This window comes from Oncorhynchus tshawytscha, linkage group LG12 (genome assembly GCF_018296145.1).
Source record: "Oncorhynchus tshawytscha isolate Ot180627B linkage group LG12, Otsh_v2.0, whole genome shotgun sequence".
Taxonomy (NCBI): domain Eukaryota; kingdom Metazoa; phylum Chordata; class Actinopteri; order Salmoniformes; family Salmonidae; genus Oncorhynchus; species Oncorhynchus tshawytscha.
This window is the reverse complement of record NC_056440.1, coordinates 63,262,834-63,274,960: the sequence shown is the minus strand read 5'-3', so window position 1 is coordinate 63,274,960 and position 12,127 is coordinate 63,262,834. Positions and strand designations below refer to the sequence as shown.

The 12,127-nt window shown below is 43.5% G+C and overlaps 1 protein-coding gene across 1 annotated transcript; it reads left to right on the top strand.

The window, feature by feature from the left end:
* Positions 1-9,003: 9,003 nt before the first annotated feature.
* LOC112264048 lies at positions 9,004-10,462 on the top strand. Its single transcript, XM_024440651.2, has 2 exons — positions 9,004-9,461; positions 9,712-10,462. The coding sequence occupies exons 1-2, from the start codon at positions 9,114-9,116 to the stop codon at positions 10,060-10,062; spliced, it is 699 nt and encodes a 232-aa protein (XP_024296419.1). The 5' UTR covers positions 9,004-9,113; the 3' UTR covers positions 10,063-10,462.
* The last annotated feature ends 1,665 nt before the right edge of the window (positions 10,463-12,127 follow it).

Here is a 12,127-nt window from a genome sequence, read left to right as displayed (position 1 = left end):
CCGGTTGTGTAGTAACGCCTTTAGCGCTATGATGCAGTACCTTAGACGGCTGCACCACTCAGGAGGCCAGGAGTAAAAAAATGTAATGACTACCTCATCTGTGTACCCCACACATACAATTTCTGTAAGGTTCCTCAGTCGAGCAGCGCATTTCAAACACAGGTTCAACCACAAAGACAAGAGATATCCTCACAAAGAAGGGCACCCATTGGCAGATGGATCAAAATATAAGAAACAGAGATTGAATATCCCTTTGAGCATGGTGAAGTTATTAATTGCACTTTGTAGTGACTGGGTGTATTGATACACCATCCAAAGATATAGGCGTCTGTTCTAACTCAGTTGCCAGAGAGGAACCACTCAGGGATTTCACCATGAGGTCAATGGTGACTTTAAAACTGGTATTGAGTTTAATGGCTGTGATACGACAAAACTGACATGGTACATATCGTAGTTTCTCCACAATACTAAACTAAATGGCAGAGTGAAAAGAAGAAAGCCTGTACAGAATAAAACATATTCCAAAGCATGCATCCTGTTTAAAAAAGGCAATAAAGTAAAACTGCAACAAAAAAAAGAACTTTATGTTTTGAATACACAAAATCCAACACAAAACATCACTGAGCACCACTCTTCATATTTTCAAGCATGGTGGTGGCTGCATCATGTTATGGGTATTCTTATCATTGGCAAGAACTAGGGAGATTTCCAATAGACATTGGGAGACAAATACCCCTTTCAGCAGGACAATATCCTAAAACACAAGGCCAAATATACACTGGAATGCACAGGAGGTTGGTGGCACCTTAATTGGGGAGGATAGGCTTGTGGTAATGACTGGAGAGGAATCAATGGAATAGTATCAAATACATGTTTACCAGGTGTTTATCATTCCATTTGCTCCGTTCCCGCCATTATTATTAGCCGTTCTCCCCTCAGCAGCCTCCACTGCTGGAATTGCTTACCAAGACAACATTGAATGTTCCCGAGTGACCTAGTTACAGTTCGGAATTAAATTGGCTTGAAAATCAATGGCAAGACTTGAATATCGCTCTCTCGAAATAATCAACAACCAACTTGACAGAGCTTGAAGAATTTTAAAAAGAATGATGTGCAAATATTGTACACTCCAGGTGTGCAAAGCTCTCAGAGACTTACCCAGAAAGAGTCACAGTTGTAATTGCTGCCAAAGGTGATTCTAACATATTGACTCAGGGATGTGAATAATAATGTAAATGAGATAGTTCTGTATTTTATTTCCAATAAATTAGCAAAAATGTTTAAGAACATGTTTCACTTTGTCATTATGGGGTATTATGTGTAGATGGGTGATGTGGTGGCAGAATTTGGAGGTAAGCTAAGTTGGAACTCTTCAAAGTATTCTGTCCTTGCTTGAACTGCATTTCATAGACTCCGGCGCCTGATATCTGGCAAGGCCTATGAGAACCCCAGCATCCCCTCCATGTGCTATCCCAGACCTGCATTTGCTAGATGACACTATGATGAAGTACTGTATAGCTCTAACTAACTATATCCGAGCTGTTCACTCACAGGTCTCTGCTGCCCAAACTCCCCCGCACAACAGTTCCCATCACAATCTCCAGCCTAGAGATTGAGTAATGGTCCGGAGGCACAACAGAGGTAAAGAACCCCTAAAACCCAGGGGGAAATGACCACATCAGATCGCCCTCACCACCCCAACGGCGGTAAAGTGCTTAGGAAAAGACACCTGCATCCACACCTCCCATTGTAAGCAGGTACAGTGGTTCTTCCTTTAAAAGTTGTGGCATACTGCAGCACAGCTTACCGGGTGTCGCAGAATTCACGTTATTTAAGTGTCAGCCATTGTTGCCAGAATGACGCAATTACCACAATCTGCCACCATCTACCACAAATTGTTGCGGCGTAAGCTCAACATTTTAAAAGGAAGAACCACTGTAGCAGAGCCGAAAGAAGATAATGCTCCTACATCCAAGTAGGGGTACTTTGCTCACCCTGGGGCCCGCAGCCACGGTGAGTATCCTCTGGGTGGTAGCAAACATTGAGCCAGAGACAGGTGAACGTGCTAGTAACCTCTCCCCGACCTCCCTGCTCCAGTAAGGCCCGGCTTCCACATGGAGAAGCCCAGAAGCAGACGAAAGTGACCTGACCTCCGATGACCCCGCTGACCTGAAAAGAAGGAAAAGAGGACATGAACATTATGGGGGTTTCCCTGAGTCAAACACTTTCTTACAATTAGCTAGCAATGTCTCTGTACTATAAAATGTATCAGATTGTTGGGTTTGTGGGTTATTATCAGATAGTGCCGAGACTATATCACTGCTCGCAATACCCCTTAATGCTTATGAAATATTGACGTGGACCAAAGCAGGTACATTTACAGACCGAGAGCTTGTTTGGGTAGAAGATGAGGTGTTTTATATGACAAGATTTGATTTGACTAATCACACCTCCCTGCCTAAACAATCCATCTTCATGGCCTATTCACCCCCAGGTTATTTGTGTTATATAGCAAATGGAACTGCTTCATAAGTATAATCTCTCCGTCTACATTAATCTTGCCCTATACCCCTGCTGTTGAAACATGTAACATTCCACCCGATCATGTCATTGGGAAAACATTATAAGCTCAAGAATACCAATGCTAAACCTACTTCTTCTGTAAATGGAACTATGTGTGTGAGGGGAAAGCTTATTATTATCTGCCTACAACCTGGTCAGGATCATGCTATGCTGCCTATGTTGTTCCTGCTGTACGTGCTACCACAGAACACCCAAATCATCCTTTCTCCCACTTGTACAGGAGGACCATTGTAGCTGGCCTTGTAAAACACATTTTTTTCTTCTCTGCATCAATTCCCGATTATGGCATTGCAAATGTGCTTGACTCCATTTGAGAACTGGCTAGAGAAGTAGAAAGGATGGGTAATGCTACTGCTAAAGATATAGAGGAGCTGACTGCTGTATGAGTAGCTATGCATTACAAAACAGAATGGCTCTAGATATTCTCTTAGCATCTAAAGCAGGGACTTGTGCGGTGGTGGGTGAAGAATGCTGTACTTACATCCCTGACCCCTCCACTACGGTGGCTGAGGCAGTTGCTACTATCAGAAAGGAAGTTGCTGTTGCAAAGAGAGATCAAGAATGAGGCTGGGACCTTTTTGCATGGATAAAAACTAGCACGGGGATCTTTGGAACTCTCGCGTTGCAGTGTCTCCTGGTGCTGGTTGGATTTCTTTTGCTGTCCTTCTGTCTGTTCTCATGCCTGGCGGCCGTGGTGAGGAGATTGTGTCAAACAGCGATATCTCCTTCCCACCAGACGGTCATGACAGTGGTGAACTTAAATAACCTGACTGATCTCACCACTGCCTCCCCCTTCATTGGGGATGCAGATTGCCCTATGGGAGACGATAGTGCCCCATCCCAACGCCCCTCCTTCTTTCACAGATTATTATTATTAAGTTATCCTTCAGGAGTTCCATTTAAATGACCCCTTTTTGTGTAAAAAATGTCAATTTTCAACAGCTCAGATATATCATGTATGGTGATTGGTGTCCATAGTATCAAAGGGGGAATTGTGGTGGCAGAATTTGGGGGGTAAGCTAAATTGGAACTCTTGTATGTTGTATTCTGTCCTCGCATGAACTGCATCTCATAGACTCCTATATCTGATATCTGTCTGCACCCTAAGCACAAGGCCATTGTTTTCTGTAACTGTTGCTTGCTTAAAAAAAACGGTTGTGGAACCACTATCTGTATTCTGAGTTCTTCCCTGGCTACTCCCAGAGACAGACCTCCCTAGCAATTACTTGATTAAAGGTTTAGTATTATACTCATAGTCTTTGCCTACTCTTTCGATAAGATTTCCACAACAGTGAGAAAAACATCTATTTCATTCATTTTGAATTCCAACAAATTGCTGGATAAGTCAAGGGGTTTGAATACTTTCTGGAGGCACCGTACGTGTGTCATATGTTGGTGTCAGCCATCACAGTATATTGCCTTCTCGCTCCCTTTGTGTAGCTTTGTATCACCTGACATGACTGTCCATACTCTACTAACATACCGTACATGTACTACATGGAGGGATAAAAACAGACTGAAATGCTCACTAACTGACGTTACCAGAGATGAATTGTGCAATAGACGACCCACTGTAAGAAATGATCTCTTCCACTGCGGCTGCCTCTCTCACTCATGATGTCATGGCTAAATGAAGTTCCCCACAGTGACAGGCGCTTTGGGGGCCGCTGGGGCTGACATATGATACCTTAGCTGAACATTCCACTCAGAGGTGACCTCAGCATTTGAGGGGTTAATAGTCCAGGCCAGAGCCTGGTGCTTTCCTGCTTGTTCAAAGCTGATTGATATGTTGATTTTGCAATAGTTAGCATAATGACATGGGCTGATTTAGATGACTTTGGGCCGTTTGTTAATGGACAGTGAATAGCTCATGAAAATTTGACATGGAGACCTGTGTTTGTTGACCCTTGGAAACGAAGTGCTGGTTACAGATGAAATGGGGCGTCCGCCCCAGCTATTACATCACCTTCCACTGATGACTCCAGATTGGCTGGAGGTTGGAAACGAAGTGCTGGTTACAGATGAAATGGGGCGTCCGCCCCAGCTATTACATCACCTTCCACTGATGACTCCAGATTGGCTGGAGGTTGGAAACGAAGTGCTGGTTACAGATGAAATGGGGCGTCCGCCCCAGCTATTACATCACCTTCCACTGATGACTCCAGATTGGCTGGAGGTTGGAAACGAAGTGCTGGTTACAGATGAAATGGGGCGTCCGCCCCAGCTATTACATCACCTTCCACTGATGACTCCAGATTGGCTGGAGGTTGGAAACGAAGTGCTGGTTACAGATGAAATGGGGCGTCCGCCCCAGCTATTACATCACCTTCCACTGATGACTCCAGATTGGCTGGAGGTTGGAAACGGATGTGCTGTGAGTCACACAAACCCTTCCAAACTGATAATGGCTTTGAGAAGGACGAAAAAGATCTGAAACTCCATTTGGCAAACGTTGGGATCAGATAAAAATAAGGAGAGAGAGAGGAGAAAAAAACACTATGATAAAAGGGCATTAATGATGTTTTGCATGGAGGCTTCGAATATATAATGCTTAGCAGATTTACATTTTCAGATGGATTTTGGAACCGGGCTACAAAGACATGCAATTGTGTTTAGTTGATTTCATTTATAGCCTGTGGTTCTGTGGGTGTTAAAACATATTATAAGAGAGAGAGATAAGGCTCATTCTTTTATTAATGTTGTGACCGTTGTTCTCTGAGGAACAATCTGACCCTGGCCCTGTGTGGAGTCACAAAGCTGGCGGTGTAGATGAACAGCTGTGCTTGTTCGGAGAACAGACAGCGTTATCAAAATCATATTTACACCTGGGCAGTGGGCGGCCCTCTCCATTTAAGTGGTCTTAATTTCCCTGCCATTTGAATGAATGTCAGAAAAGCTTGCTGCATAACACTACTCTCCATGAATGGAATGTCTGCCTAGCTGGAACAGCTGGCACAGAGTGCTTATCAATGTGCCACAGCTGATTACGCCCGGGCCTCCGTCGAGCTCCTCTTGCCTTTTTCAAAAGCATTGGAAAGGAGGATAGGCGTATGGTTCCCGCCACGTCCCCATCCCTGAAATAGGCAGCACATTTGTCTCCCCACCATGCTATCAAATTCAGGCAGCTAGCCCAGGCTGGGAGGCTGAGGGAGAGGGCTATCATGCAGTGGGTATCTGATCATGGAGCATGACACAATTAATGATAAAGTTGCTGAGGAGTGGGGCCAAGAAGCATAGAGGAAATGACTTAATCTTGCGGTGTGGGGGGACGAAAGTCAGATGGTCAGTAGTGAGACGCCCCTCCAGGGAGCACCCCCCGCCCTGGACATGTTCATAAAATGTATGAAAAATTATTAGGCTGTGACTAATTGCCCGTTTAGTGTCGCAGAAAGTTGTTAAACAGACCATTGGCTTTTAATACCTAAAGTAAGGAATGGGATTAATTAAGCAGAAATGTATTCTTCTAGCCTGCCAAGTACCTTTCTCTACACTCTCTAAAAACACTGTGTGATGGGGCTCCTCAGACAGGACCTTGGGGAAATAGCTGGTAATGGTCTGAGAATGGATCTCCACTCTCAATTCACCAGTCCAGTCAGGGTGAGGGGATGAATGAGGGCAATAAGTACACGAGCCTCTGACACTAAAAAGGTAGAGGAAGCAGAAAATGAAAGTGGAAGCGAAGGATGTAGGATATATTACTATCCAGTTCCTGTTCCTGTTCCCTATGATCATAATCCATACATTTTGATAGGAGAGAAAAGCGAACATGATACACAGAACGGCTTCAAAGAGACAGGCCTGAAATGAACAGTGACTACTCAGAAGAGCATTTTACAGCATGTAAAAATGAACACTGGACAGCTAGGCTAAGATATATTGTAGAGTATATGAGTATTTTACTTGGCATTAAACCCGGGTCAGAACATCATGGTCGAGAACCTTATGAATTAGACCCAGCTAGCGCATAACATTCTAAGAACCATATTTTTCTTGGTGGGTATTTCAGTACTTCAGCATAACGTTTTCTACAGGTTTCCTCATGGTTCTATCCTGTTGTGTTCCGGTTGAAATGGACCGATTTACAAGTTCTCTCTTTGAAAAATGTAGTTAATTTAATATGATTGTCATAAGGTTCCATGACTTTGAACACACAAAATACATTTTGATGATTTTCATAACATTTGGGTGTTTTATTTAACTTTGGTACACCTGTGGTGTACACACACACACACACACACACACACACACACACACACACACACCTCACTCTCCTTCTTGGCTTCCATGGCAACCCCTACGGGAACCTTTCCCCAATAGAATGTTTCCAACACGGGAACCACACCTGTTGGCATTCTCACAGACAATCGCAACACTGTTTCAATAATATATAGAACTTTTCTCGCAGCTCTGGTATAGAAAGATTTTTTGAGGCCTTGCTCACAATTCATTCTGTGGCAGCACAATGACCAAATGATGTACTGTATGTGAGGCTCTTGATCATATCTTTGATCATGACACTGGTGAGGAGGTGAGAGGCCAGGAAACTGACAGTGAAGATGCATTAGAGGAGGAAGTGTCAGAAGTTGAAGACAATACAGAATATGATCCAGACCAAGAGACAACCAATGTGGAACATTCCAGTGATGAGGAAGAGGGCCCTGCTGAGGTTGTTGTTACATTCCAGTGATGAGGAAGAGGGCCCTGCTGAGGTTGTTGTTACATTCCAGTGATGAGGAAGAGGGCCCTGCTGAGGTTGTTGTTACATTCCAGTGATGAGGAAGAGGGCCCTGCTGAGGTTGTTGTTACATTCCAATGATGAGGAAGAGGGCCCTGCTGAGGTTGTTGTTACATTCCAGTGATGAGGAAGAGGGCCCTGCTGAGGATGTTACATTCCAGTGATGAGGAAGAGGGCCCTGCTGAGGTTATTGTTACATTCCAGTGATGAGGAAGAGGGCCCTGCTGAGGTTGTTGTTACAATCCAGTGATGAGGAAGAGGGACCTGCTGAGGTTGTTGTTACATTCCAGTGATGAGGAAGAGGGCCCTGCTGAGGTTGTTGTTACATTCCAGTGATGAGGAAGAGGGCCCTGCTGAGGTTGTTGTTACATTCCAGTGATGAGGAAGAGGGACCTGCTGAGGTTGTTGTTACATTCCAGTGATGAGGAAGAGGGCCCTGCTGAGGTTGTTGTTACATTCCAGTGATGAGGAAGAGGGCCCTGCTGAGGTTGTTGTTACATTCCAATGATGAGGAAGAGGGCCCTGCTGAGGTTACTGTTACCTTCAAGTGATGAGGAAGAGGGTCCTGCTGAGGTTGTTATTACATTCCAATGATGAGGAAGAGGGCCCTGCTGAGGTTATTGTTACATTCCAGTGATGAGGAAGAGGGCCCTGCTGAGGTTGTTGTTACATTCCAATGATGAGGAAGAGGGCCCTGCTGAGGATGTTACATTCCAGTGATGAGGAAGAGGGCCCTGCTGAGGTTGTTGAACATTCCAGTGATGAGGAAGAGGGCCCTGCTGAGGATGTTACATTCCAGTGATGAGGAAGAGGGCCCTGCTGAGGTTGTTGTTACATTCCAGTGATGAGGAAGAGGGCCCTGCTGAGGTTGTTGTTACAATCCAGTGATGAGGAAGAGGGTCCAGCTGAGGTTGTTGTTACATTCCAGTGATGAGGAAGAGGGCCCTGCTGAGGTTGTTGTTACAATCCAGTGATGAGGAAGAGGGCCCTGCTGAGGTTGTTGTTACATTCCAGTGATGAGGAAGAGGGCCCTGCTGAGGTTGTTGTTACAATCCAGTGATGAGGAAGAGGGTCCTGCTGAGGTTGTTGTTACAATCCGGCCAAAGAATGGGAATATGTCCTGGTCTTCATCCCCACCTAAGAGGAGAGGTCGGCTGTCGTCTGAAAATGTTATCAGGATGACCCCAGGGCCAACGAGATACGCCATATCCGGGGGCGATGACGTGAAATCCTGCTTCAAACTGTTCCTGACAGAGTCAATCGAAACTATAGTGATAAACATGACGAACTTGGAGGGCAGACACGATTACAAAGACAACTGGAAGGAGGTAGACCAGACAGACGTCCAAGCATGCGTGGGTCTCTTGATTTTGGCTGGTGTGTACAGATCCAGAAACAAATCAACCACCAGTTTATGGGATGCAGAGTCTGGTAGGGCAATTTTTCGTGCCACTATGTCACTCCAGACATTTCATGGGTTGTCACAAATGATTCGCTTCAACAACCGTGATACAAGACCAGGCCTGTGTCAACAAGACAAGCTGGCAGCGATCAGAGAGGTTTCGCACAAGTGGGTGGAGCGCCTGCCACTCATCTATAACCCAAGTCCACATATCGCAGTGGATGAGCGTCTGATCGCTTTTAGGGGACACTGCCCATTCAAACAGTACATGCCAAGCAAACTGTCTAAATATGGAATAAAGATATGGGCTGCATGTGATGCCAGGACAAGTTATGCCTGGAACCTGCTGACGGTGTTCCCGAAAGGAGCCAGGGGAAGCGGGTGGTCCTGGAAATGACTGCAGGTCTCCAGTGGCACAGCATAACATGTGACAATTTCTGCAATTTCTGCTCTTGGTCAGGAGCTGCTCCAAAAAAAATGACCATGTTGGGGACTGTCAGAAGGTACAAGCCTGAGTTACCCACTGCTTTACTCACTACCAAGGACAGGGATTGTTTTTCCTCTAAATCTGCCTTCACCGATACACAGATTTGTGTGTCCTACTGCCCGAAGAAAAAGAAGAATGTGCTCCTGATGACAACTCTGCACAGCGATGCCTCTGTGAGTATCAGGGGGGACAGGAAGCCCAAAACTGTCCTGGATTACAACAGGAACAAAGGGGGAGTTGACAACCTTGATGAGGTATGTGTACTTCTATTACCAGATTGTTTTATCTGCATCATAAAAATAAGACCTGTTGTTGTTTGGTGAAATGCTTATTGAATTTGTGAACAATATTTAGGCAATTCTATTAATTTGAATATGTAAATATGTTTCAGATGTGATCAATTAAAACAACGCTTTGATGCAATTTTTCACATTACTATGCAAGCCATGAAGTATCACTTGTATGCACTCATTATTTTATTTACTGATTGTTGCACTTTTGCAGGTGACTGGCACATACTCTTGTAAGAGGATGACAGCACGTTGGCACATGGTGTTCTTCAATATCCTAGATGTGTCGGCCTACAAGGCGTTTGTGGTGTGGATGGAGGTGATTTCAGGCTGGAAGCAGGGGAAATTCTTCAAGAGGAGACTATTCCTAGAAGAGTTGGGGAAAGCCATGGTGGCACCCCTCATTCAAAGGCACAAACACCTTCCTCTAAAACCATCCTCTGCTGGATTGGTGAGAGATATACAAGGGAGCAAGATCTACGGCCGCCAGAGACAGAAGAGACAAAAGGAAGAGGTGCAATCTGTGTGCACCAAGGGATGTCAAAACGAGCATTATGTACCATAAATGTACATGCAGCAACCACCACGTATTGTACAACATGTGCATGAGAACCCAAAAAATGTAACCACCATTGATTGACAGATTGTGAACGTTTTCATGTTTTTGTTATTGTTGGTAATACTGTTATTGTTACTGTTGTTATTTAATGTGTTCAGACATTCATTTTATAATATGGTAAAGTTTTCATATGTTGTTTTGGAAATGTCCTTTCTTTACTAATAAAATCATACCGGTCAGTTTTGACCGGGAACACAACAGATGTTATTTTGTGCGACTTTTAAAAAAAATGAACTGGTTTCAAAACAAATGTTCTTGTTAAACATTGACACAAGTAGTCTGTGATAAATAGCACAATATGTTTCATCTGCATATTTGTTATAGTCAAAATAATCCATACATTATGCTTTTTTACTCAAAAACTGTCACCCCCTGACCTTAGTTATCTTTGTTTTCTTTATTGTTTTGGTTAGGTCAGGGTGTGACGAGGTTGGTATGTCTGTTTTGTCTTGTCTAAGGTTTTTGTATATCTATGGGGTTTTGGTATGTCTAGGTAAATGTAGGTCTATGGTGGCCTGAATTGGTTCCCAATCAGAGGCAGCTGTTTATCGTTGTCTCTGATTGGGGATCCTATTTAGGTTGCCATTTTCCATTTTGGTTTTGTGGGTTATTGTCTATGTGTAGTTGCCTGTCAGCACTCGTGTTGAATAGCGTCATGGTCGTGTTGTTGTTGTTGTTGTTGTTGTTGTTGTTGTTGTTGTTGTTGTTGTTGTTGTTAGTTTGTTTAGTGTTGTTCGTGTAATAAAAGAAGAATGTATTCGTATCACGCTGCGCCTTGGTCTCCTCGTTATGACGAACATGACAAAAACGAGTTGTATGAGCTCAGGTCAATGAGGCCTACAAGCCATAAATAGCGAATAGAAGTTCAAAACTTGTAATGGTCACAAGAACGTAAGTTGATAAAAAGATCTAACACAACATTAGGTGATAATATATGTATTATTATGGATTTATAGAGTGAGTGCTTGTCTTCATTGAAATCGGGTCTGTTTGAATGGACAAAAATTAACAGCTTTGTATGAGTTCAAAACAATCTGCATCCTGGCACATTCCTTGTGGCGCAGTGGACTAATTACATGATTAGGGACTAGAAAATCACAGGTTCAAATCTCACTGATGCTTTAAAAACATATCTTATCCCAAAGAGGATAACAATTAATCTGCTTGCATGATTAATGCCTATTCAAACTCATTTCCATGTGTCCTATCTGTGCTTGGAGTGCAAAACAGTTAACCTAAGCTAGCAGTTATATTGAAACATGTTCTCAGAATGTTATTTAATTACCTTCAAATATAGAATTTCCATTCTCAGAATGTTGTTAAAACTTTCAGGGAACCATAGTAAAATGTTCTCAAAACCTCCCTGCAACCAAAAACTCTACATTCCCAGAAAATGTGAAATTTTCACTCCCGTTCTCAGAATGTTTAACAAACTTGAAGTTGTACCGGTCAGGAAGCATATGGCCTCGTTCCCAGAACCAGTGGGAAACAGAAAACATACATTCCCTCAACCTCCAAGGAGCCAAACGTGCTAGCTGGGGAGACACAAAAAAGGACAAGGTCTGGACAGCACTTGTGCAACTTGATTTAAATTGGGTATTTGTCATCGCTCAAACTCAGAACTTCTTGCCAAAAGGCTAATAAAATTTTACTCTGCCTAAAAGTGCTGCCAGTCTTTCATTCGTTTTGTGATTTGATGTTAGTCTATAGTCTTTATCCTTACAGTGAAACACTTTAGGAGAATTTTAGTGCAAGCTCTGTTTTTGTTCTTGTGGTGTTGTTGTTGACCTTGCAGTTTCTTCAGCCTCACACTCTGACAGCTCGCCTTTGGTCTTTTTTCATACTTTATTTGTATATGTTGTAGACTCTGCCTTAAATATTCCCTTTTCTTCCCACAAACTGCCAGTGACAGTTTTGTGACACATTCACAGAGGAATAAGGCTTTAAATGGCACAGTAAACCATTACCCAAAGTGAATGTTCCACTGTGTCAAAAACACTTTGCCTCTGTT

What these genes read in the sequence shown, in the direction of transcription:
- LOC112264048 (XM_024440651.2), top strand. Translation starts at nt 9,114, where the DNA reads ATGACTGCAGGTCTCCAGTGGCACAGCATAACATGTGACAATTTCTGC. An exon ending in GAGTTGACAACCTTGATGAG is followed by an intron (nt 9,462 to 9,711) that starts GTATGTGTACTT and finishes GCACTTTTGCAG; the next exon opens with GTGACTGGCACATACTCTTG.